Source organism: Bombus flavifrons, chromosome 5 (genome assembly GCF_040668555.2).
Source record: "Bombus flavifrons isolate JBK064 chromosome 5, iyBomFlav1_principal, whole genome shotgun sequence".
Taxonomy (NCBI): domain Eukaryota; kingdom Metazoa; phylum Arthropoda; class Insecta; order Hymenoptera; family Apidae; genus Bombus; species Bombus flavifrons.
In genome coordinates this window covers 7,821,134-7,848,002 of record NC_138446.1, presented here as the reverse complement: position 1 = coordinate 7,848,002, position 26,869 = coordinate 7,821,134, and the positions used below count along the sequence as shown (strand labels likewise).

General features: G+C 31.1%; 3 protein-coding genes and 1 long non-coding RNA gene across 6 annotated transcripts; 2 read left to right on the top strand and 2 right to left on the bottom strand.

Annotated features, from left to right (window-relative positions):
* Window positions 1-587: 587 nt before the first annotated feature.
* On the top strand, window positions 588-10,020 carry RhoGAP1A (Rho GTPase activating protein at 1A). 2 transcript variants are annotated; one of them, XM_069114201.1, is made up of 13 exons: window positions 588-1,299; window positions 2,162-2,636; window positions 2,742-2,976; window positions 3,066-3,345; window positions 3,424-3,603; window positions 3,693-3,908; window positions 4,082-4,201; window positions 4,271-4,515; window positions 4,590-4,851; window positions 5,047-5,329; window positions 5,412-5,682; window positions 5,799-5,970; window positions 6,072-10,020. In XM_069114201.1, the coding sequence occupies exons 1-13, from the start codon at window positions 1,186-1,188 to the stop codon at window positions 6,486-6,488; spliced, it is 3,270 nt and encodes a 1,089-aa protein (XP_068970302.1). In that variant the 5' UTR covers window positions 588-1,185; the 3' UTR covers window positions 6,489-10,020. The 2 variants fall into 2 exon arrangements, with proteins under 2 accessions (XP_068970302.1, XP_068970301.1); XM_069114200.1 differs by having other exon boundaries at window positions 4,590-4,887.
* On the bottom strand, window positions 8,938-11,936 carry Tbh (tyramine beta hydroxylase). 2 transcript variants are annotated; one of them, XM_069114203.1, is made up of 11 exons: window positions 11,791-11,934; window positions 11,508-11,616; window positions 11,272-11,425; window positions 11,023-11,169; window positions 10,692-10,939; window positions 10,474-10,627; window positions 10,112-10,375; window positions 9,781-10,011; window positions 9,562-9,690; window positions 9,309-9,483; window positions 8,938-9,219 (listed from the first exon to the last, which is right to left on the bottom strand). In XM_069114203.1, the coding sequence occupies exons 3-11, from the start codon at window positions 11,413-11,415 to the stop codon at window positions 9,074-9,076; spliced, it is 1,638 nt and encodes a 545-aa protein (XP_068970304.1). In that variant the 5' UTR covers window positions 11,416-11,425; window positions 11,508-11,616; window positions 11,791-11,934; the 3' UTR covers window positions 8,938-9,073. The 2 variants fall into 2 exon arrangements, with proteins under 2 accessions (XP_068970304.1, XP_068970303.1); XM_069114202.1 differs by having other exon boundaries at window positions 11,508-11,936.
* Window positions 11,937-13,495: 1,559 nt separating this feature from the next.
* On the bottom strand, window positions 13,496-14,887 carry LOC138180390 (uncharacterized). The gene is made up of 2 exons (XR_011173289.1): window positions 14,081-14,887; window positions 13,496-13,844 (listed from the first exon to the last, which is right to left on the bottom strand). It is a non-coding gene; the product is annotated as an uncharacterized LOC138180390 (long non-coding RNA).
* A 1,451-nt stretch (window positions 14,888-16,338) lies between these two features.
* lama (phospholipase B domain containing lamina ancestor) lies at window positions 16,339-26,571 on the top strand. Its single transcript, XM_069114204.1, has 7 exons — window positions 16,339-16,526; window positions 21,636-21,896; window positions 23,600-23,749; window positions 23,889-24,135; window positions 24,284-24,531; window positions 24,763-25,003; window positions 25,695-26,571. Exons 2-7 carry the CDS (start codon window positions 21,787-21,789, stop codon window positions 26,343-26,345), a joined length of 1,647 nt encoding a protein of 548 aa, XP_068970305.1. The 5' UTR covers window positions 16,339-16,526; window positions 21,636-21,786; the 3' UTR covers window positions 26,346-26,571.
* The last annotated feature ends 298 nt before the right edge of the window (window positions 26,572-26,869 follow it).

Genomic DNA, 26,869 nt, shown 5'->3' with positions numbered 1-26,869 from the left:
TATATATATTTGAGTATTTATTTATAAGTATTTATTATCATCTGTTACTATATATACATGTTATTTTTTAAATTTATTTAATGTTTAATTGATCCCCTCATTTTAGTAATGGAAATATGTTTCAAAATGAATTTAAAGAGTACATTATAATAAATACAATATTATAATTAAAAAAAAATCGATGTATTATCAAAAAAATTATTTTTGTTATTCATCTACATTTGAAATATACTTTAATAGAAATTTTATCAATATTGATTTCAAAATAAACCAAATTTTCGTTTCACTTTTGAAGATGGAATTACTTTCCCCTATATTTTATAACTAAATTGCGAAGGTTTATGCAAATTTACATTTTTATAAGGAAACGAAATCTAGGTAGATATTTATGTGTCACTCTTTAAATATTATAATGAATACTTTACCCTTTATATTGTGGATATTTTATGCATTATGTGCATTCTTATTGTATTATGCGCGTTTAAATTTCTTATAAATGTATATAAATATACATAAACAACAATTCTAAATCATTACGTAAAGTTATCGTCATGTATCGTTATAATATATCTGTTACTTTTTTCCAGTGAATATCTCGAAAATTAAAATTCATCGCTAATATAATGTTGCAACGGAGCGAAAATTGATTTATACCATCGTAGAAAAGTATAACTTTTATCTGTCAACGAAGAGAAAAATGCATAATTTTAGCTGCGTTTCGTAAGAAACGAATTTCTATTTTGCGTAAGCGCACCGTGAAAAGTATCATCATCCGTGAAGCGCACCTGCTACGTCTAAGGAAGGGCAGTGTCTGTGAATAAAGTATAGCAGAGGCGTCAAAATGATAGGAGAGGGCATGGGGATCGGACCGTGAGCTACGCAGGAGATGTCGACAAGATGACAGCGGTTGTATGACGCTCGTTTCGTTGATTCTTCGGGTATAGCGTTGTAGCGTGTACCGGAAAGGAAAATCGTTCACGAACGAAACGAACGACTTATGCCTCGTTACGGTGACACGTCCGTTTCAATAGAATCTCTGTGTCAAAACGAGATCGTGATCAGGCGTATTCGGGTGAGAGCCACGACCGCCGCCGCGCCCGTGCAATGTACACAGCGGCTTGAATCGTGTTCGAGATCATCACTGTCCCCGAGGAGTCCTCTCTTTAAAGGGCCTGGAGTAGAGTAATGAGCGTTTTCGGGGATTTCCAGCGTGTCTGGGTACAGAGATTCCCGGACAGCGCCTTGCCGGCAGCTTGGGAAGAAGACGTCAGGGCCAACCTAGTCAAGCATAAACAGAAGGTGAGAATCCAGTCAGGAATTCTGTTATTATCTTCTAATTGCAAAAGAATTTTCTTCGATAAAGTTTTCAAATATTTATATTAAGATTTTTCTGTAGATATATTTATTTAAATAAAAATTGGAAATATCAGACACATGGGATATCAAGGGATATGTTTTCTTGCATTTTGAATTAAGTAATTTAACATAGCTGGTTTTATTTTAAAAGCTATAATATATTATTTATGATTTATATATGATACATTCTAATTCTGTATTATTAATGAAAGTAAGACCAAACAGGAATATTATGTCTTGATATGATTATCTTGATGCCAATTATTTCTTAGAAATAAATAGTGGAAGAGTCAATATATTGAAAACTTTAAACAGGATTTATGTTTTTAAGGGGACTGTTTAATAAATTGTTAGTTCCTTATTACATAAAACTTTCCTCCTTGCTGAGGTATTGGGAGCTTTATTCTATGAGTCATCGTATTAATTTCTTACTTAACTGGGAAATTAAGCTAATTTATATTTAACCATAATTGATATTTTTAATGTGATCTACTATTTATGTTCATTGTATTGGTTTCAAATAAATTTAAAAATTTTGTTTACCTTACATATAAAATTTCTCTATATATTATCTATTATTATTTATAAAGGAAATGAAGCCATTAAATATATTTAACTATCTGCTATACTAAGAACATCATTTCTTATTACTAAATTTCCTTATACAATATATTCTCGCTGATTAATCACTGGCTATTTACTTCAATTTTGTTATGATCTACTAAGGACACAAATTTATATTATGTATATTTTATAATGTAGCTATATAAAAAATACTTAAACAGAATCATTATTATTTTCACAGGTGACTGCTTTGAGAGAAGAACTTGAAAAGGAAGAATTTTATGTGGAATATTTAGAAAGGTTATTGGCTGATGTTGAACGTCATAAGCAATTGGCAAATAGTAATATTACAACTACACCTGAGAAACAACAATCCACAGAATCACAAAATCAACACAGTTGTTTAGCAACAGAGAATAATTTGGGAGATTCTACAAGCTCATCTAATGTTCAACATGTGGAATCGTTAGCTCCACCTCTTCCAGCGCGTGAAGATATAAGTAAATTTCAGGACAAGTGTGTTTCTGAACTAAGTTCTACTCTTAGTACAAGCAAAAGACCCAAAAGTGAAATACCAAGGAGTCCTGATAAAGTGCCTGAACTTAGAAGAAACAGTGACCCAGATGTGCCAAGTAACTATGTCACTGTAATTGAAGTGACAGGAAGCTCAAAGAAAGATAAAAATGAAGAATCTCTTAAAGAGGAAGATGAAAAAGGTATTATATTTTTGCTATATTATCCTTTTATAATTTTATAATTTTTAAATTTTATTTAATAATTTTAATTGTATTCGTTTCATCTATATTAACAATTAAAAATAGATTTAGAAAATGCAGTTAATGAAGATGGAGAGGATGGTGATGCAGAGGCATCAGAGGAGGAACCTTATTATGATTCTGTAGCCTTAGATCAAACAGGAGAATATGTATATATTGATGCACGTGTTCCACCTGTTGGAAACAATAATGGCAGTAGAGCACCACCCAGAAGACCACCCTCCTTACCTGATTCTCCAGGGAATCAGAGTAATTATGTCAACATTGATTATTTTATACAGTAAGTTATTTGTATCTGAACATTATTGGTTTTAAAATAATTTTACATTAAATATATATATTTACAAATATACATCTGTTTATTTACAGACATCGAGCGGCAATGGATAGTGAGGATGAAGAAGGTGCAAGTCCTGCACCACCAATCTTATTACGTGCTCTTAGCACGGATAACGAAACTGGTAGTAGTGACGCAGAGCCTTTAAGCCTAAGCGAAGGTAGCTTAGAATCTCCAACACCAACTACACCTCGTCGACAGGAGAAAAGTAAAGACCGTGAAGATGATAGAACGTCTATGATTAAATGCATCGTAAACTCGGTGGTAGAGAGTGAAACTATTTATGTCGAATGCCTAAATGTAATGTTACAAGTATGTAATATATCTATCATTTTCCATAATATACATAAATAACATTACTTTGATTAAAAAAGTATATGTTGTTTGTAGTACATGAAAGCCATCAGGGCAACATTAACAACATCCCAACCTGTTATTTCTGAAGATGAATTTGGTACGATGTTTTATAAAATTCCTGAATTACATGCACTACATCAAACATTTTTGGATGGTCTTAGAAAGAAACTAGACAAATGGGACAGTAAAACTACTATAGGTGAACAATTTAAAGTAAGAACTAAATATATTAATATATAAATATTGAGAAATTCACACATCCTGCCGTCTTATTAATATTCTATTATGGATTACAAATTAAGGTAATGGCCAGCAATATAGGATTATACGGAGCTTTCTTACATAATTACGCTCGCGCTACTGATACTGTGCGGAGGTGTTCTGCACATTCGACTCAATTTGGTGAAATTACAAGAGATATAAGACTCAGAGGAGTTCCAAAAGGACCAGGTTTATCTCTTGAAGATCTTTTACATAAGCCAGTAGCGCGAGTACAAAAAAATGCGCTAGTATTGCATGTAAGTATTGTATAGTTTATACTTTTGTTATATTAGCCAAAGCTATATAGGTATAGATATACATCACAGATAAAACGTTGATTGGATGAGTTGATAAAATGATGTGGAAATGTACTTCGTAAACGTTATCTTATCTCAATTCGCATTGATAATTGTGTCTCAACTGATTGTAGGATCTCCTTAAGCACACACCAGTGAATCATGCAGATCATGCGCCACTTTCAGAGGCTCTTGGTATGACTAGAAATTTCCTAGACGAATTTAATATTATTCAGACGAAGTCAATGTTTCCGGTAAATAAATTATATTTATAGCTACAATAATAATTAATTTAGTATTTTGTAAAACTATATTATTTTTAGAGTCATGATAGAGCACAACGGAGATTAGTAAAAAACTCGTTTGTGGTAGAACTGTCTGATGGTCATAGAAAGTTGAGACATCTTTTTCTTTTTAATGACGTAATTGCTTGTGCAAAGTATAAAGCTTCTGGCAGAGACAAATTTACATTTGAGTTGAAGTGGTATGTACCAGTGGCAGAGGCGGTAGTGACAGAAGATGGCATTGAACCTCGTGAGACTAGTCCAGCTAATGTTGTAGCTTTGAGGTACATATAAAAGTCTATCATTTACTCCTAATAATAATTTATATGTATAATAATAATAATTTATACATATTCAGATCACAAGCATGTACAGTACGTGATCAGATACTATGGGAAGAACGGAATGATGAAAAACGAATTAGACTCGGTGGTAGAGGTTCAGAAAAAAATAGGAAGAAACTTGCTGAGCTTGAAGCTCAATTAGTATTAGCATCCCCAAATTTAGTATTACGCGTTGCGCACAAAAGTCAACATCGAGTACAAAACTCGTACACATTCTTTCTATCCAGTGAATTTGAACGTTCTCAATGGGTTGAAGCGGTGGAGGCATTGCAACAGGTAATGCGTTCCCATATGTACCTAGATAAGTCAAAGGTGCGTAATTCACAGATTTCGAATAAATAAATAAGATAAAGATATGTAATAATGCACTTTATTTAAATTCAACACGAGGATGCAAGTAAAGATAATAGAAAAAAAATGATCATACCTATCTAATGAGAGAGAAATGAATAGCAAATGATAATTTTTTAGGGTGGACAACCTCCAGGACCATTACCTTTATCAATGTACGAATTACAGGCTTGGGTTACAGCTTGTCGTACTTACCTTCAAACAGATATGGGAAGTTATTTACTTAGATCAGGACGCGATGAAAGTTTATTATTAGGCGATCTTCATTTAACTTTACTTGGCTTGACACCACCTGGTTTAGATAGAGTAGGGGATCTTTATATTATTGTGGAAGTTGATAGTTATGGACACTATTTTAAACGTGCAAGAAGTCGAGTTGCGAGAGGCCAAGCTCCAACTTGGGGTAAAACTTTATTTTTATAAAACTTCGAAAGTCAAATAAATAAGTTTTTTTTAATTAATTACTTAATTTTCACTTATTTAAGGCGAAACATTCGTTGTGGAACTAGAGGGAAGTCAAAATGTTAGAATTTTGTTGTACGAAGAATGTGGCACGCGTTCTGTATTACGTGGCAAATGCATACAAAGATTAAGTAGATCTTGGCTTCAATCAGATCAAGTAGAAAGGTCATTAAATTTAGGCCCAGCTACATTAGATGTGGCTCTTCGTTTTGTCCCAAGTGAAGTGACATTAAGGCGGGTACCATCTGCTAAACCTCAAGGTTTATTTGGAGCTAAAATTCAACAAGTGTGCAAGTATGTTTTATGACTTTTGAACTATGAACTATGAACTCCTATTTAAATCTTTTGATTATATATTTTTATTAAAAATTTGTTCATCTGTATTAAATATAATTACATGTTTTTTATAGACGTGAAAAACGCGATGTTCCTTTTATTATAACCGCATGCGTTAGAGAAGTAGAAAGGAGAGGAGTCGGAGAAGTGGGATTATATCGCGTTTCTGGTTCAGCTTCTGATTTAACAAAATTACGCAAATCATTTGAAAGTAATTCGTACGAAGCAGAACAACTGCTTAAAGAGGTAGCCAATGCATTACATAAAAGAATAAAATCCTTTCTTTTTAAAATATCTCATTATTCAAAGAGTTGTGTATTAATATGAATTTATTTTTATATTTTTAGGTTGACGTTCACTCTGTAACAGGTGTGCTCAAATTGTATCTCCGTGAAATGCCGGAAGCTCTTTTTACGGATGCTCTGTATCCCGCGTTTTTAGAAGCTTTCCAAACTGGCGAGTTATCAAAAGGTGCTGCTCTCAGAAGAGTATACGAAAGTCTACCAGCCGTGAATAAGGCAGTTATCGACTTTCTACTTACTCATTTGATACGAGTTAATAAACACGAGGCCCAAAATAAAATGTCTTTGCACAACCTAGCGACGGTATTCGGACCGACGCTTCTGCGTCCTGGTACGAATTCGCGATCTGATGCAAAAAGTCGAGATCCATTAGCTGCGGGGACCGTGGACGTGATGGCACAGGCCGGTATACTTTATTGTTTCTTGCAAATGCATATGCAACAGAACAATCAGTCACTCTAGTCGAGAGGTTCTTGTTGATACATCGTAGCGTCAGCTGCTTTTCGCGAGTCTCATTGGAAATTAGGCTCGCAGCAACTCACGTTGTAATGTAAAATTAACGATTTTTTATAATATATATTTTATTAGTTTTGTGACGTATCGTTTACACAACGCTGAATTAGACGCATAAGTAGATAGGCTTTGACAAAATCCTGAACGATGAAATTCCTCTTGTATTGGTATGCATACGAATAATGTAGCAAAGTGGACTTAAAGAACACGTATTGTACTTTAAGCTCCTTAATATATATTTTATACTTATATACCCGCGAAGTCTTAGCCACGATCTCTTGTTATGTGATGATTCCACGTAAAACATTTTTCCAAAAAAGAAAGCTATGTTGAAGGAAAAATTCTTCCCGTGAAGTAGAATGAGAGAGTGAGAGAGAAAGAAACATAAATATGGAATTCCGGTCGTTAACGCATCCACGCTTTAGAAAGTAAGTATTTTTTCCAATGGAGCGTGTTCCTAGCAGAGAATCTAAATTTTTTTACGCATATGTCCACAAAAATGTCCACGTATTCAAAACAATCACGTTCCTAAATGTTTCAGGAAGCACGTTTCTCGAGATGTGCAAATCAAAGCTTTTAATAGTATATGCAAAATATGCTGGCTATATTCCATTTTGTCACTTGATATTTATGTTTTCTAGGAAAGCCACATTTTTCTGCTGATTCTATTCTTTATAAGAATATCTTTAAAGAATTCTGCGTTCTCGAATTTTTGTAAGAAATATCGCGAAATGACTTAAATTCAAGTTTCTAACATTTAAGCTGTGGTTAGACTCGTGTTTGTTCTTTTATTCAAGTTGCTTAAGTTTGTAATAATAACTGTAATAACTTCGATATTTTAACGATCTATTTACAAAATTAAAAAGGAATACTGTTTTTAAAAGGAAATTCTTTCAACCCTTGGATAAATTGAACATAAATATTTTGTATATGCAATTTTAAAGTATTATATTTTATTATTATATACACATTTATATATTACATATATATGTGTGTGTGTGTGTACATTCCTTTGCCATATTGTTAGTAAAATATACAAATCATTTTAATCAACTTCTGTTAGCAACCATTTTTTAAATTTCTTTTCTAAATCAATGTTTTCAAGTCTAAGTACAGCTTAATTAAGTACCAAAGAGAAAAATTCTCTCCCATACCTTCAATAGAGAACTATGGTTAACCCTTTGAAGTATATCAGATTAAAACAAATCATTTTGCAAATTTTAAACAAAATTTTTTCACATTTTACCTACTAGGTAGATAATGGTATTTTTTTACTATTACATAATGCAGTTAATTAAGTCTATATCTTCATGTTCACTAGATTTTTAAAAGAATTGTGCTTTACTAAAAAGGAAGAAGATACCATTTTTTGGAAATATATACTTCAAAGGGTTGAAACACACAGAAGTGCATTTGGCAGTACAAATTTAATACTCGATAGAATTCTGTGTTACATGCTAGGATGTTTGTGAACAACTTCTAATCGAAGTTGAAAGATTAAAAAATGTAACGAGTGCTCGATCAAAAGGTCGTACATAAGGGTCGAATGAAACAAGAGAAAAGAAACGAAGAAACAAAAGAACAAATTGAAAGAAAACAGAAATTAAAAAAGAACACATTACGTTATTTTTCCGGAAGTGATCTTTGCGCTTGACGAGCGAACAAGGCAACTATTGTGTGCGTGATTTCAGCGTGTACGTGCGTGTGTATGTATGTATGTATAACCCGCCCATGTGTATTATATCGTAAATAATTGGATATCTTTAATTTTTATATCACATTTAACGTTAAGACGCGTCCCTCTTTTGTACATTCGTAAAATGTGTAAAGACAAAGTTTCAGCTATCACGATTTATTATTATTATTATTATTATTATTATTATTATTATTATTATTATTATTATAACTATGATTATTTTTATTATTTCATATTTTACAAATACCAATTTCTCATAGAACAAGTATTTGTTAACGAATGTTCGATTAAGCTAGCTTATTCGCAGCAAGACAATGTACTGCCAAAAAGGAACCCTTAAGATGCATAAATATACTGGAGGTTTATAAACTTTTATATATCGATAATATGTTTACCGTTTTCCCAGGGTACGCTTTTTAATAGTATTTCAGTTTCTTTCTTTTTTTGGCTTACACAAATACTACATTAAATTTAAACACCTTGTAGTGTAATCCGAATTGTTTTTCTTTCATTCTCTTCTTTTTTTTTTTTTTTTTTGAAAAACTATATTCTTTTAAAATTATGTAATTAAATGAAACAATCTTAAAAGAATATAGATAAAGTGAAAGAGCTGTTAAATAATGTGAGTAAAGAAGTATTTTATTTGTAAAATATTTTATGCGTAAGCTGATAAGTTTATACGTTTATGGAAACCATTGTAAATCCATATGAATTATAATTATACTTTATTTCGTTTATGTTTCACTAATGTTCAGACTTGTGTATAATCCGTAGACATGAATTTTGATTTCGTTAATATTTTCGAAAATAGATAGCAGTATGTAACAGAAAAAGAATTTTATATAGAATTTATTATTTCTTGTCTTAACGACGAGTGTGGACAATTTCGAGCTGGTGGAGGTAAGGGTAGTTTGACCGGTGTGGCTGGTATGTTGTCCCATAATCCAGGAAGTCGAGATCCATCAGAGCCATTGCATTGCATTCCTGATCAAATATAGATTAAAATTTCCAATTGAAATATCAAAATCAAACTTCAGATGCTTAATACATTAATAAATTAAATAATTAAGAACCTAATGGTGCAGCTTCATATAGATCATGTAAAGCTTGAACACGAACTTTGGTCCATTCTATACTTTCATAATTTGCAGAAATTCCATTATCGACACTAGTTGGTTGATTCTCCCATTCCCTCATATACCGGAAATAAGTTCTCAGTGCATCGTCGCTAATAGCACTTTTGCAAACCTAAAGCAGATTGAATATTTCTTATAATTCTTCTTATAATTTTATAATTTTTTATAAAAGAATATTAATATTTCATACCTCTAATCGAGCATTAGGATAGTAGTGAATATAATTCACACACATCTCATCGGAAATGGCGAATCCACCAAGAGTAATATTCTCCCTATCCATCGTATTATATGTGCAAGTTGTTATTAACGAATCTCCCTATCATTAATTTACGTTAAAATCTATTATATGTACATAATATAATGGAGTACACGTGAAATATATAAAGTATTAGATTTTAATTCTTACAGGCAAAATGGTAACAGGTTTCGGTAAAAGACGAATTTCTTGGAAATGAGTGGAATAATGATTGTCATAATTTAACAGAGGCAACTCCTCTCCGTCTCTAATATGACGAGTAACAACTTTTACGCCTGTTAAATGTGTATGAAGTTGGGATGCGAAAATATGTATTCCTTGTTGTGGGAGACCAACACCTGTACATTCTTGTATACAATGTCCTGATAAAATAAAGGCTTCCTACAAAAATTTTGTTATCAATTCCGATTTTAGTAATATATATTATAATATATATCTGTGCATATATCTTTGATTAATTATATGTGCAATGATTCATTACTTGTCGTGGGGGAATTGCCATTTTATCAGTATATTCTAAACCCAGTTCAATGACACCGGCGTCATATTTGCGAAGACTCCTAGTAACGATAAAACGAATTCCTGAAGAATCGACGTTCCCATCCTGAAGTTCGGGGTTATTATAGTGAACTTCCAACATGACATAAGGATTAAAATTTTGGCCACCGATCGAAAGACCAGCTTCCTCTGGATAAACGAAAGCATCTGCTCCCATTGCCCAAGCTGCCAAGACTTTTTTACATACCTAAGAGACGGAGTAAAAAATAAAATGATTCTAGAAAACATATTTAATTATTTTTTAAAGACATAAATGAAGAAATCTGTCTAAGAAACTTAACGCACTTGAGTTTTTTCCGGTCTATCAGCTCCATCACAAGGACCATCGTACATAGGAATTTCAAGAGCCATTGGTCCAGCACAATGGAAAACTTCCATGTGATGAACTAAGTGTTCGTTACCCGTTTGTATGATTGGGCCAAACTGCAGAATGTGATGTCTAGAAATAATAATTCGGTAAAAGATTAATTCTGGCGAATTTTGTTGCAGTCTAATAGACTCACTTTTGAGACAAAACGGGTGGTAATTTTTGTATGCGACACCAATAAGTCGTTTCCTTATTTGGCACTTTTACATGATCAGTCAACATTTCCAATTGCCAGGCATTCGGTGGAAATGTTGGTTTCTTATGGAGTACCCTGATCAATTCTGTTCTGGACATGCCAGAAGCTTCTGCATCTGATACTTGCAAACCAGCCAAGGACGACAGTGGTCCCAAACCTTCTAACCACACTAAGTGCGTGGTACCTCTCTACGAATTTTTAAATATTTTTTTATGTCGAAGAGAAATAATCAAATGACTAATATCTCTTATTAATTTCATAGTTAATTTACCTCCATGATGTAATCATTTTCATCGCAAGTATCGAACTTCCTGGAGAAGGTAAACTTCGTGACATTTCCTCTTCTTCTCCACGCAAAGTTCTCACAATCCTGTTGCAGGTCGAGATTTAATTTTCCTTCTTCATCTGTCCACGCATCCTGAAATTACAATATAATGTAATTCATATAAAAATTATAAAATCGATAAAAGTGGACTTATCATGTTTTCTCGTGTAATTGTTAAATGTATTTCACGATTACCTGTAACTGAATTTGTCGGTGCCAATCAATCCACAGAACGCAATAATCGGCAGGTTTTAATTCACCATAATTCGAGAAACCGATGGCAAACCAAGTATTGTCGACACCTATATAGTGGACTTCCGCAATTATTATTTCGCTCATAAAATCAACCCTAAAAAATGATTCTTCATTTTTTTAATTATTCTTCGGTGTATCTGTTAACATTAAATTCAATTAATGTTATAAAAATATACCTCCAATGAAAAGTGGCTCCTGAACCAAGCGGAACTGTATGAACATTTTTCCTGCTCGAACTGTCTTCGCTATTCTGATGATAATCATGCCAGGATAAACACGATACATCTTTTAAAATTGTAAACAAGATTAGTAAATAAATCTTCAAAAGCATCTTAGATTTTAAAATCAGTGGATTTTCTACTTGAAAAATCACTCGTTTCTGATTTATAATTTATTAGATGTTATATATCTTTTACTCAATTTTGAACTAGCTTCACAGATATTTCCATGATCCTTCACCTTCCTATCGTCAATTTCTACTAACAGGTTCCAAATGATCCGAAAAGACGAAGACTTCGTATAACACTGGTTTGCCGCCGATTCTCTGCGGCGCTCATGCGCGATGATACTACATCATAATATGTACACACACAATCATTTCATTTATTAAAAAAAAGGTAAGTAAACAAACACTTAGTAATTTTTAGCTCGTAAAAAGTGCAAGGAAAATTAAAAAAGTGCCTACTCAAATGATTAAATTCTTTTAATGTTATAAAATTTATATATACTAAGTTTGTAATAGATACGCATGCGCATATGTGAATACTACTTCGAAATTGTGCTTGTGAGTTAGAAGAACTGCAACAAAAATGTAAGCAGTAATTACTGAAGAAAATTATACAGATAAAAATATATAAAAGTATTAATTTAGTTTAACCTTGTATATGTTGCATACTAAAGTTTAAAATATAATAAATAGAAAAAATATATAAGTTCAAATCTACGATGAAGAGATATCTATTGTTAAAACAAATTTTAAATGACATCATAATATTAATTTCTAATGTTTTTAATAGCATAGTTTTCTTATTCAAGCAATCTATATTTTTCTACCTACATCCATTTTCCCCTGGCTTCGTTATCTCCATTTACTCGAAAGTAGATTATACAGGTTATCAATTTCCAATAAACTGAAAATCACTCTACTCGGGGTCAAGTTCGACTAATTCCGATTTTTCCTTAATAAAATTCATGGAAATAAGATATATTCCACATCAAAATAGATATCAAACTTCATTATAACATAAGAAGTGTTATGTCTACTACTGATTACACATATCTTCTTGTTTTATTTTATACCATTTTTCTCCATAGGTAAAAAAGTTGTGGATTGCCAAATTAACTCATTAAGGACCAGGAAACAGTTTATCATAATGTTATAAATACGTTAATTGCTTTACAGTTTATAAAACTATAAAGTTTAAAGAAAAGATACCAACAGAAAGAAAGATATTAAACAAAAATTGAATTTTATAACCACAATGTTAAAATACAGAATTTGAAAATGTAAAATGTTAAAAAAAAGTTGCAATTAAATGTTACTTTAACGCAACGTCGACTTTTTATGAGTTAACATATTCACACTAGATAGATGACGCTCATAGGCGAAAAGAAAAAAGATGCCAGAACATCGAGAAAATATCTTGATAATAATCGAATGCCAGAGGGTGTATATTACATTCCAGTCATGGCGCGTGCTTTTCCTTCCAGCTGCAATCAAGAAATTCCGCGGCTCTTATTGCGAGAACAATTTTCGCGAAAGGCTTTATTTGATGCGAATAAATAGCTTAGGTCACGTGACACTAGTGTCGAAATTGATTTTCAATATGACTTATTTTTTAGGGCACTGCTGCGTTTCGCTATCTTTCCTTTCTATTATTGAATTATCTAGCTGCAAAATTAACTACCGAAATTTCCGGAATATGAAGATAATTAGAACATTTATTTATTTTTACGTTAGATTGTTTTATTCTTAGCCTATAACGATATAATAATATTTATATTTATATTTATATAAATTTATATTTATACATTATTTTTTGTATAGTTTCAGGTATATGATATTATAAGCTATGTGATTTTTCAGATATGTAATTTTTTAAGCTATGAAGTAAGTATTTTTTATGAATTCTATCAGTGACAAATGTAAAATAATTGAACATAATAATTCTTAATAATTTTATTGGGCACAATTTCTTACAATTTTATTTATTTATGCAATAATTTCCTTTAATTTCATTATAGCTATCAAATATAAATGTTACTAAAAAGTACTGTCTTCCTAAATAATACTTGTATAAATGCTCCCTGCACTTTTTCTTAGAACCAGCAATAGTATCTGTTGAAGCAACAGCAAGTCATTGTGCAGTAGTCATTAGATCAATGAATGCCTTAAATCCTTTCTTGGCTAACGGTCCGGTTGCTTTCATGAATTCACAAACATACCTGTCGGCGCATCAAATAACCGATCTTGCCGAGAACCTTAACTTCTGGATAGCCTTCGCCAACGTAAACTGCAATTAAATGCATTGTCCGTAAAGTAAAGTAAAAGCTGTAAATTTTCCATATTTAACAAATCTTATTTTTCCATTTCATTTCATTTCATTTTAATTCGTTAGTCAGATCGTTTCTTCATCAGAAATGTCTTACTATATTAGATATGTTATATATTTTACATAGCGGAAAGCATTGACTGAAAACTATGTAATAAATTTTACGAACTAAAGGAGGTTAAGTTAAGAAAGGTTACCTCATACGCCGGTAGTAACTATACATCTTATTGAATGTGTCAGACGTGTAAAATTAGGAAGAACTCCTTGTTGAGAAATACTGTTGTATACGCAGATAATCTATTTTCAGAAATGTAGAATATATTCAGGATTATCTCAGTTTCCGTCAACCACTGATGGCAACTTTGTGGAAGAATAGTACCGAATTGTGAAATATTGGTTCGAATATTATAGATAATTCGATTAAATTTCTACGAAGGATTACCAAAATATCTCTATTCCTATATTTTTCTTCGAATTTAATTCTCGTTTCTTAGATCGTTTAAAATTGACAAAAATGGTATTTTCAGATTTATCAAAGAGCGATGCGAACAAGTCAACGAGATTGGGTTGAATTGTAATTGAAAATTTTTATCGCTTCAACTAGTTAAAGGCGTTCACAATCTTATATTACGTAATTGTTTTATTGAAATGACAACGATAGTTTTCATAAACGCCTCCAGAGCACTTAGTACAATTTCTGACTCATTGAAAATTGCGTATCTTATCTTATTATTGCATTTCAAAAAATGCCGTGTTTTCTAGAAGTTTACGATGGAACTTTTGAACGTAGATATACTAATTAAATAGAGACAAGAAGATGGAAAAGAACCATTTGAGCAACTAATACTGAAAAATAAAACCATAGTAAAATTTGTTTAATTATACAGTAGCAGATAAAGCGATAATTATAAGTAAATTTACAACAGTGATGAAAGTTCAAACGTGGGAGTATAAAATTCCTCAAGTGGAAGGTCGAATATGGTCACTGAATGATGAAAAATTGACGAGTGCTTGCGCGTACAATGATGAACAGATCAAATGTCTCGAATATTCCTTAGTATCTCAAAAGCATTATTATTTTTAGTACTTTTAGTATTTATCTGCATGATTCACGTAACATGATATATGAAATTTTTGACTCACGATATTATTAAGAAAATTTATTAAATTCCTTGTCGAAATAACAAGCATAAAATAATTCACACAAAAAGAGAATGACAAACTATGGGAAGCTTGAAAATGATAATTGCGATACAAGAATCTTACGTCACCGGAAAATGTCGATCTTACACAGAACTCATTATAAGAGAAGCTGTTGTTCGCAAGTGCTCCATACATATAATCTTTATTATTGAACAACGGGGCTTATTGTTACAACGTTAGAACTTTTTGTTCTGGATTCCGTTTCTATGACAGCAAATACGTTGCAAAGGATTAGCATCATTTCTTGTGTAATCCAGTTAAACAGAGTGCATCTATGCCTTTATTCGGTCAGTCACAGTTGCGAGATGACTAAAATTTTCAATTACATCCAATTAAAACTCATTAAGTTTCAACAGTGATGACTGTCTTGCTAAAGAGCTGTGTATTAGTCAACTGCTATGTAGTTCTCGGTATAGTATAGATACGACTTATTTCATATGTATTTATAATTATATCGACTTTTAAGCATTTTATTTTGAGATGTTTAAATAAAAACAATTTCATTTATTTTTTAGAGATTATTGGACACTTTATCAATTTTGGAACTACTACTTGAAAGGGAATATATATATATTACAAACACAAAGTATTTGAAAAACTTACATAAACTTACAAAACTGATGTCCTGATAAAGTATTGGTAAATTTTCATGCTGTATAAACTAAATAGCTTGCAAACATATTTTTATTATACGTAGAACTTCTCATCGTTGATGCAATATAATATATTCTCAGAGCTCTCTCAAAGACATAACTCTATTTATTTTGTATGTATACATTAGCATCATTTTATATATCTTATCTTTCAAATCGCAAAAACATTGATAACTTGATAAAATCGGTAGGACTGCAATATATTCATGTATTATTCCAAAATAGTTCCAAAGTATATAATTAAAAGCAATATAATTAATTATGTAATATTTGATTTTAGCATTCACATATGTTAATACAATTAAATAAAAATATAAAAAGTTTGTTAATACAGATATCTAGAATCTAAATGTATCTAAAATCTTATATAATTTTAAAATATCTTACATTTTACACCAATCATTTTGCTTAGGAATGGCGTAAATATACGGAAACTTGAAAATGATAAGGCGAATTGATAACGGGGCGTATCAATGCAAGTGCAGGGTGCCGCGACAACGTGATCCAGCAGTGGCAACGACATAGCAAAGGCCGTCGACGCCGGTTGGCTTGTGGAAGGTGGAAAGGGAAAATGCAACTTATAGTACTCGAAATTCTGGTCGACGGGTTGCCGCGTCAGTCGAGAAGCAGCGTATGCTCGCGCTTGGACTTCAGTGTCGGAGCAACTGGTCCACGTCGTAAAGTCGCGGCAAAAAAACACGCCAAAGGAATGTAATCTCCGTACGAATGACTGATTTTCTACCCGTGTTCGACGCGCTTCAATTCAGAATCTATTCTATTACTTTTGGTAAGTGACTGAACGAAGAATTCATACGAGGAAAAAAAAGACATGCACGAGAGCGTGTATGGCTCAGGCGCGCACACTGAATAGAAATATTCCGAGACGGTCGATTGATAGATCGTTTGCGATTCATAGAAGTGTTCCTGTTTCTCAATATTATTATATTTTCTCATGTAAAGTTTTTCTATAAAGAATATTGATTTTTATATTTGTTCCCTTTTTGGAACTTCTAAGTTTTAATTTTCTGGAGTGAAATACACAGCTGCCGCGACGGTAGTCTGTTCACGTGGTTGCATGTAACTTGTTTGCCGCGCTCTCATGTTGTGTGGAATCGGCTATGAGATTCGTACATTGCAAGTTCTTTGAAGTGAAAATCAGAGTTTATTTTTCGTTTAGCAAAGGAATGTGTATAATTTATTTTCTTAGATTTTTGGATTTTATTTTTGTATTCATATTATTTAGAACAGATTTATTAGCTCTGCTTTTTAGTGAAAGTGTAAATCGTTTATTAGCATAATGTACGATATCTTTTAAAAATTAAATATGAATTTAAATATAAAAATTTACCAGTTTATTTACAAATATTTGTCAGAGTTCTTATCTTGCATGCTATATTGCTTCCTGTTTGAGGCTTTAGAATGAGAGGTATAGCTGTTTTCATAAATTTGTTCGTGTCATGGTAACTTATATGTATATCGTGGTTTTATTGCAAATTCTTTAAATAAGAGTAAATTAGTACATTCTATTCGTGTGAAATATAGTAACTTCAAATTGATGTAAACATCATTTACTTTATTATTCATACTTGTATTCATACATAATCATACTTACATTATTCATATTCATTGACTCTAAAATGAATTTAAAAGAAGTAATGTAGAATAATGAATGTAGTAGTAATGTAGAAAAATATAATATATTATATTATTCTTCATGTAGTATATGTTTATTCAGGTCGTTCGATAATTGCAAGTTAGAATCCCACGTCAAAGTGTGCAACGATGACTCAGATTAATAATTGGCGAATGATAAGGAGGTCGAAGAAATCGTGACTCTATACAATACATTGATTTGATTCGAATTGGCAGTGTATCTATTCATGTGCTGTATTTCCGGCTAATATGTTTAAAACCATAAACTAATATAATGCATTATCTTCTGTAAAAGTAATTACGCTACTAAATTTACTTAATTCAATATATAGAGATTTGCAATAATATTCAGAACTTTACACCTTTGTCACAAAGTTAGAAACTAAATATTTTTCTAAATTCCTATACAAATTTTAACTCAACAATAAATATAGAAACATTTACTTTTTATATCACTATTCTTTACATTAATTATTCTTTATAATTAGCCAGAAGATCTGACAAGAATATTTAATATATAGTTATATTCATTCTTTACTTAATACCAATGTAATTCTACCACAATGTTTACGGACCACATATCTTTTTTCCATCTTGAAGAACGTCATTACTTCACATAATTATGATTATGAGATACAAAGACGCCATTCACACGTGGAAACATGAATTGTAATGATTTATAACATCGTATACCAAAGTGACTAAATTTAAATATATAATCTCGTGGATATTTGTACTTGCCAATCGCTAATTAAAATCGTTAAGTTTGACGTACCACGCTTATCCATTTTAAATATTTTCAATCGACAGGAAAGATTGTAAATTATTATAGATTATGCATTCACTCGAAATTAAGCGTATGTGGAGTATGCTAATAGATTTTTCCGATTGGCACACCCAATTCTATGAAAAAACTTTATTTGCCCTTCAATTATGATACAAGATTTATGATTGGAAAATAACTATTATAGAGATAGGAGGATGTATAGGTAGTATAAAAAAAAGCTTATTGTGCTTTTCGAATCGTCACAGGACTGCTTTATTATATTTTTATTAAAGTTTCCATTGATATTTTAGCATATTGATAATTCTGATTTACATTAAGATTAGTAGATATTCAAATTTTCTATATAATATGTATCAAAATGTCCTTTGATGCAAAAATACACTAGTAATTATTATGTATTTGGTTTATTTTAATCTTTTAGTAAAGTATACTATTTTTAGTAAGGATTTCGTCGTAAAGAGTCGTTAAAGAAAGTGTGATTATTATTATCTTTTATCATTTTTTTATCTGGAATAAACATGAGTAATTATTTAAACAAATTCATATATAAAAATTTCTTGTAATTTAATATCATATTATATAGAAATATTGTTATGCGTTCTTGTACATGCCTCAGAATTGAAAAAATAAATATAAGAGAACAATTTTTGGTATAAGACGATTTTTGTTTCGAGCAAATATGATAACCATCGCCGTCTTTTTATCGTTAATAGCAGTTGTTAAATTGAATATAAGAAAATATAAAGATATTGCAAAAAGATTGTTCTGATCATATGTATAGTGATCTCTTTGATAATACAATCAAAAATAATTTTTATTAAAAAAGGTCCCAAATATTTCGTTTCTATAATACAGTAGATGTAATTCTTTAAATAACAAAGTAATTTAAAACGATTTTCCTTCCGAATTTTTATTATATTTACTTAAAACATAATATCTTTTTTTCGTTTCCATAGTCACATTTTGTAAAAGAAAGTGTTCTTTTAGCAGTTGCATTGCAAGCAAGAAATCTCTCGAAGTTAATGTTCATCCAATTTATGAGCTTCTACAGAGTCTTCAATGATGATAAATTTATTTACATTTTGCTATAAGATTACGTCAATTGTAAAGATAATACGTCGCAGAAAACAATTCAACATATAGTTATTGGATGCAAGTGAACTCTGACAGCAACGAGAAAATTCATATTGGCTCAGTTCCCGAGATTCATTTATAAACGATGATACTATCATTAACGAGTAAAACATTAATAATTACAGAAAAAAGTCAATAAAATTTATAATGAATTAAGAAAAGAAGCTATTTTTTAGAAGAAGAAGATTGTAACTCCGTTTGAAGAATAGTTTTAGAGTTTTGCAATTGAATTATAATAATCCTCTTCATCGTACTTGCCAATATTTTTACAGTGTTATTAAATGTTAGTACGAATTTATTTTTATACAATATGCATGTATATCTTTCATTAAAAGTTAATATTTAAAAGGAACAGTGTGTGTAATACATAACTATTGTATCTAAATCTTCAAATTTGCTATCTTCAGATTTAAATGAGAACAAATTTTTACTCTATATATGTAATATGTTGTTTATTGTGCTCTTTCATATCATTAATAGGATATAGAAACTTCTAACAGCATTTATCTAAAATGTTTTCTAACATGTAACTTCAATTTATACTTATCTTTTTAATTATATATTATGACATAAATATTTGTCTAAGTCTAACGCTATTCTTAATGGCAAATTTATCCGTTAACCTTTACAGATAAGTGTTTTACAATTACGTAACAAGTTACTATCTATAACCATAGTTCGCCGAATGAACGATAATTAAAGGAACTAAACACATCTAATTGCAAATATCAACGCAAAATCCTTGAAATGCTGTGAACGAACCTAGACCTTAACCTTCATCGGCAATTTGCAAGTTTCTAAGATCATTCGCTAGTCTTTTATGGCCTGGAGAAATATCTGTATAAAAACAGCGCTGTCAATATCAAAAGTTTTAATTCAATATTCTCTCACATAGAAGCTGATATTATATTATATTTTGTCATAAAAGTATTCATAATACAACATGATAATATAATAATTATCAATCAATAAAATAACCTTGATCTTCATTTTTTTTTTTTTTTTTAGGAAGTCATATCAGTGTTTTTGTTAGCGTTGAGGGGAAAGTCAGAAGCTAATAGAAAACTGCGTAATATTATTTTCCTTTAAATTTACAAAGATTCCATCGAGACAACGATCTACAGTGAGATCCATTATAACGAGACGTGATAAAGTGCACGCGTACCGAGCGAAAATTCAAAATCGATTTTCTCGAAAACAAAGCCTCAAACGAAAAATTTTTATTCTATATTTTCGACTTTTTTTTCGTGTAGAATTACCCCCTTTCCGCTTGTACCACCAGTTACCAACCACCCTGTATATGTAGTATTGGGGAAAAACCCTGGAGCAAATCGCGATGTACTACAGGTAAAAAACAATAAAAGTGTTGACAGGCCAGGGAAAGATGGGCCATATACCCGTGGCCTTTTACGACACGGGATAATTAAAAAAGCTATACTTGACCATGGATCATCCACATCTGCATGCTAGGAGTACCAAAACCGTGGTATAAAAGGTAGCCGTTAGTTGCGACTAGAGTTGTAGCCAGAGTTGTGAATCATTAATTTAAGTTGTCTTAGTTAAATCACATTACTGCATTAAGTTCACATTAAATAACCATAGTTTCCTGTTTAAATTATAATAAATAATTTTGTAGAGATCACTAACCAGAGAGTGTGTATTTCTACATATAGTTGATAGATTCTTGTGAAAATTTTAAGAATGCTTAAGAATTGAAAATGAACCGGTAACTGACAAAAAAAGTCGTTCAATATTTATAATCCATCATTATGCTCTGAAAAAAATGCGTCGATTTATAGGGAATCCACGGTATCAATAGTAAACGTATATTTTGTAGGTTTATCAATTTGTTCATGCATATTACAAGTGCCAAATGCTATACTCAAAGAGAATTCGACTTTATCCTCCGTCTCATTTCTGTCTTATGCGATCCGTGTTGTAAGCGACAAATGAACGATAGACCATGGGATAATTTATAGAAGACAAAATCTGGCAATTGTTTTGTAATAATGTCCAAATAAACAAAGTATAACAGAGTAACTGGACTAGAATCTTCAAATAACCGCTATTCAAACGTGTATTCTATGATAAAATTATAGACTTTCTTTTTATGTTACAAGACAGGAAAATTTTAAATATAAGTATAGATTTAGAGAACTTACGATGACTATCATGAAAAACAAGATGCTGTATAAAACAGTTAAAGTCTCTCATCAAGCTTTTAATAATATAGTGACTTTTAATGATATAGTGGAATATATATAGATAATTCCAATAGAAATTAATATTTTGACTGAATTGAAAATTATTTAACTGTTTCAGTAATCACGAGACAAGCGCGTATTGGCAGCTATTGAAACGCCTGAGGAGGCCGAAGACCAGCTTCTGTAATCGATGGGTTGAGAACGCGAAATTCGTGCTTTTCTGCTTTCTTCTCTTCTCGTAACCAAGGTGTATAGCTTACCGATGAGCCATGCTGAAGGTAGTAGGAGCCTCCTGGCTGCAGACACGCATCTCCACTTACATCCTAATCGCCGTAGCTTTACTAGGAGTCGGGGCCATAATTCTCGGTGAATTCGGACAGTAAGTTCATCAATTCACTATATCACTTTAATAGGAATCAGGATTAAATGGGAATAATCATGACATGGCTAATATTTATAAAAATTCTTAAATTAGACTGTCCTGACGAAAAGTAATTATAAGAAAAATACAAATGTTACAAAAATATATGGAATGCAAATATAAAAAAGTATGAAAGGTATGAAAAGTATTCCAAAAGATAATACAATAATTTATGATTTATATTTAGATGAAAAGCGCAAAAATAATAATCTAATATTTAAAAGCATTATAGCATTCATTAACTGAAATAGTACCAAATCGATAACATTCACCTAACGTTAGAGCATATACATATTAAAAGTTAATACACAATGCAACTATGTATATCTTATTTAAATCACTATTGGCCATAAATCAAATATCGATCTATATCAAGTTATTTCACATACAATTTCAATATACATACATATAACGGATGTCGTGATCTTTTATCAAGAAACAAGTGTTCTTGCTTGAAAGATCAACGTTCCTGCGATAACTCCGACCGCATTCGACACATGTGAAATGCGTGCAGCAATGTGAGTGAAGCGATCGAAAGCATCAGCATTTCGATGGTAACAAGCTGGATGGGACCGGTCGCGACATAGGATCGAGTAACGCAACGTCTGGCTTCTCGAATTCGCGCTTGTCGCTATCACAGCACGGCTGGTGCGTGCACACGTTGCGCTTCCGACGTACCAAAGCTTTTACGTACTTGACACGCGGTTTATCTTGCTTGCCGCGTGCACGAACGGCAAACAATAATTTCGCCGAACAGATAATAAAAACTACTTTATTTATTGTCATAAGTTTGTCATTGTCATATTTACACCGGTCATTATCATTTGCACGTGATTACATAAATTCTTGAAATATGTCTTATTCTTAGTTTTTTTAATTAAATATCTTTTTGTTATTTTGTAATATTTTTGTATTATTATTTTTGTTATTTAATTAATAAATTATTGTCCTTTGATCTATATTATACGACGTCGCTGTTATCTAATTGCCTCTTATTCATTTCAGATATATGTATGTATTGTTTTAGTTAAGTAAAATTTTGGGAAATGTTTACGATATATTTGTATAGATGGCATCTGAATTTTCGAGTAGTGTAACTTTAATTTTAATTCAATTCAAGCAGATTTTCATGTTATTATATAACTTGATAGGTAATCTAAAAGAAATTAAATGTTTCAAAAAGTGTAAGTACAAACTAGTAGGGAAAAATATTTCATATTCCAATCGAGATGTTTTTAAGTCTGTGTGTGTGTGTGCGCGCGCGCGTGTGTGTGTGTGTGTGTAAAGAATTATTAAAAACTGGTTTTAATGAGTTTCATGAGTTGCCTACGTTTCTAAAGTTCGATATAAATGAATAATGTAGCATACATTACACATGTGATTGCAATCAGGATTTGCAATTAGAAGTAGGTTCTGTATGTGAAGGATATTGATATGTATACTTCGCATATTTCACATAGAGACATAATAAACTTTTAATTCTCTTATAATCAGATCATTAATTATTAACAATAATTTTTAATCGTAGAAGTTGAAACTAAAATTTATTTTATTGTCAATTATGTGGGCATTCCAGATTATTTGTCTAATATATTCATTTCATATGTGCACAGATACACCAGTTAAACTTTTCTAATTACCTATCTATCGTACGTTAACAGTGTCGAACAAGATGGAATCTATTCAGCCACCGTATTATGGAACCGTAAAGGAGGATATCGTATTGAGTTTTGGGGCCAAGGCAATGATCTAACTGCTATACCATTGCATGCAGCTCGAGCCTATTATAAAACTGAAATTTTCGAGCATGGGTAAGTCAATGTCATATATAAAGTTAATATAAAAAATATATGTATAAAGCTAATATTACAAATATAATATAATATTTGTATGTTAAATATATATATCTATAATCAAGAGATAAAATGATTCGTAATATAATTTTTACAGATGGTCCTATATTGAAATAGAAACATCATCAAAATACCCAGATACTGTGCAAGCTTATGCCGCCGGACTGTTGGAGGGTAGTCTAACTTGGCAATTAATTCATCATCATTGGTTCAACACTATAAAGCCAAAATGCGAAACAAAACCGGTTGAGTGCCGAAAGCTAATGCGATATCTTCGAGACAACACTGCCGTCATTCGTGAACGTGCTGAATTGACGGAGTCTACTGATCCTTTTTGGCATATGGTACATAATTACCCTATTGTCTTAATAACAAATCATATTTTTAGTAGTTTTAAAAGACGATAAAATAAACTATAACTAAAAAAATACTAAATATTAAAAAATATGAAAAATATGTTAATAAAATAAAATAAAATTGATTTTTGTTTAGGTACGATTATTTTATGCTCAATTAGATGGTTTGGAAGCTGGTTGGAAATTTGCTGTACGTCGGAGTCGTGTGTCGGTATCATTGGAATCTGACGATTTCCTTTGGCTCGCCTTGACTTCCGATTTATCTGGTTTCCAACAAGTATTCAATATTTCCAATTCCGTAGTAAGTTCTATGATCCACTTCAAATTTCTTGCAAGAGACAATTCGGAACCTCTAGTTGCAATCAATCAACATACATCAGCACCGTAAGTGAATCATTATATATTTCCTATATTAATCAATTTGTTTAAGAATTTCAAATATAAACTGACATAAGCTTTGTATTTTCATGCTGCAAGAATAATTATAATAAACGTGGGTGTAATTATTTAAACTATATAAAACTACAAACTATGTAAATATATTTAAATGTGTACTTTATTAGATGATAGAAATTAATACGAATAAACTATAAATCTTTATTTCTTATTTTATAGATACACTCAAATGTTAAGACTCTTAAAAAAATACACATTTGGCTATCATGTGCTACCTACGACAAAAACTGATGCATTAATTCCGGGTCGATCAATTGTATTGTCGTCCTATCCTGGAGCATTATCGTCCCGTGATGAATTCTATTTAATAAATGGAGAAAATCATGAAATGATTATTACTGGAACATCTTTATTAACAACGAATCAGAATGAGTGGAGTCTTTTGTATCCAAAAGATCATGTATGAATTTATTGTTAAATTTACATAGGATGCGCCTGAATATCATGTGCAAGCAGGTATGAGACGATTCTTTATGACAGAATGAAAAGAAAATTAAACAAAATAGAATAAAACTTTTTCGTCCAAGACTTAGTTTTCGAGAAAATGGAGTTTGAAAATTTATAAAATGTATTTGAACATAGTTAATTTTGGACTGGATAGGAATAAATAATCGACATGAGGTTATTCCACATGTGAAAATAAGTCGAATAAAAATAAGAATAAAATTTTTTCATAAAACACTTTGTTTCCTAGAATAATAAATTTGAAAATGTATCTACGCATGTAAAGAATAAATATTGAGCAAATTCTTAACTAAACATTTTTGAACTCTAATGTCTTTAGTATGAAGCCTTAAACGGGAAAATAATATTTCACATCTTTTACTCATTTTAGCATGTAGAATAACCTCGTGCCGATTATTAACTCCTGTCACATCTGAAATTAGCCATATTGAAGTATACTTAATAAATTTTCAAACTTGATTTTCTCGAAAACTAAGTCTCGAACGAAAAAATTTTATTGTATATTTTCGCCCTAGTTTTTCATAATAAGTCACCTTATGCCAATTCGTACATGATATGCAGGTGCACCATATATATAGTTTATTTTATGTACAAAAAGTTATTAAGTAATAATAATAATGTTATAGGTAATGTTAACTGTAAGATTAATGGCAGCAAATCGACTAGCAACGAACAGTCAATCTTGGTTTGATACTATATCTCATCAGAATGGTGGAGCTTCTGCATTGCAGTGGATCAGTTTTGAGCCACGTTCCATGACTGTATTATTAGTGGAACAACTACCACGCATCACCGTTGCTATGAATTACACCGAGAAGTTTAAAAAAATCGGCTTCATATCGTATATTGGTATATCGAATTTTCAAAACATCAACGACATCGTACGGCCTGCCAAGAAGGATGTAGATCTTTTGAAAACCCGTTTAACGCGTTTACAAGAGAATATCACTACGTTCGAGCAATTTCGAAACTTCATGCGTGGATGCAGCCAGGAAGGTTGCACTTCCGAGGAACAAAATTCAAAAACAAATCAGTTGCGGGAATTGACGTATCGTGGAGATTTGGAGGATATACCTGTACCGTATGGTATTATAGATACGAAGATTTTAGCAATTTGTGCGGATGGTCTCAAAAGCTTTGAAGCTACTTCCGGACCATCTACATCGCAATCGCGAACACCATTCCAATGGTCGAAAAGCTTCCCCAATATTTCGCATGTAGGTCACCCGGACTCTTTCGAATTTAAAGGCGTTACCCCAAGATGGGTTTGGGCCTAATTAATTTTATTAAAATTTTGCTTAAAACTAACACTTTTTTAAAAACATTTTCAAGCATTTTTAAGAGAATGAAGACGATTTCCCGTCAATTCCTCGCAGTTTGATTTTTATTCTTCTTAGGCAAAATTTTTAATTATAGTATTTAAATATTTTATAGCTGGCTCATATGTTAGCCGCCTATGGTTAAATTTTAGGAAATAAAATAAAATAAAAACATAAGAATTTATAGTGTTTCCAAATTTATTTCTATCACCTTGAATCTTTATTTTAATATTAAAAACCATTAAATTCGCGAGTATATTACATTTTTTATATTCTGATGATTTTGATCTACATAATTTGTACTGATACTATATTTATTTAATTTTATATAGAATTTAATGATTATAATTATATATATATATATATATATATATATATATATATATATATATATATATATTATAAATGTGTATATTATATATATACATGATATATATATATATACATTTATTTATTTATGGTACATAGTAAGTCATAACAGA

What these genes read in the sequence shown, in the direction of transcription:
- RhoGAP1A (XM_069114200.1), top strand. Translation starts at nt 1,186, where the DNA reads ATGAGCGTTTTCGGGGATTTCCAGCGTGTCTGGGTACAGAGATTCCCG. An exon ending in AACATTGATTATTTTATACA is followed by an intron (nt 2,977 to 3,065) that starts GTAAGTTATTTG and finishes GTTTATTTACAG; the next exon opens with ACATCGAGCGGCAATGGATA. An exon ending in AGGCCAAGCTCCAACTTGGG is followed by an intron (nt 5,330 to 5,411) that starts GTAAAACTTTAT and finishes CACTTATTTAAG; the next exon opens with GCGAAACATTCGTTGTGGAA.
- Tbh (XM_069114202.1), bottom strand. Translation starts at nt 11,662, where the DNA reads ATGCTTTTGAAGATTTATTTACTAATCTTGTTTACAATTTTAAAAGAT. An exon ending in CCACCCGTTTTGTCTCAAAA is followed by an intron (nt 10,628 to 10,691) that starts GTGAGTCTATTA and finishes TATTATTTCTAG; the next exon opens with ACATCACATTCTGCAGTTTG. An exon ending in AACCTGTTACCATTTTGCCT is followed by an intron (nt 9,691 to 9,780) that starts GTAAGAATTAAA and finishes AATTAATGATAG; the next exon opens with GGAGATTCGTTAATAACAAC.
- lama (XM_069114204.1), top strand. Translation starts at nt 21,787, where the DNA reads ATGCTGAAGGTAGTAGGAGCCTCCTGGCTGCAGACACGCATCTCCACT. An exon ending in ACTGAAATTTTCGAGCATGG is followed by an intron (nt 23,750 to 23,888) that starts GTAAGTCAATGT and finishes TAATTTTTACAG; the next exon opens with ATGGTCCTATATTGAAATAG. An exon ending in TTTTGTATCCAAAAGATCAT is followed by an intron (nt 25,004 to 25,694) that starts GTATGAATTTAT and finishes ATAATGTTATAG; the next exon opens with GTAATGTTAACTGTAAGATT.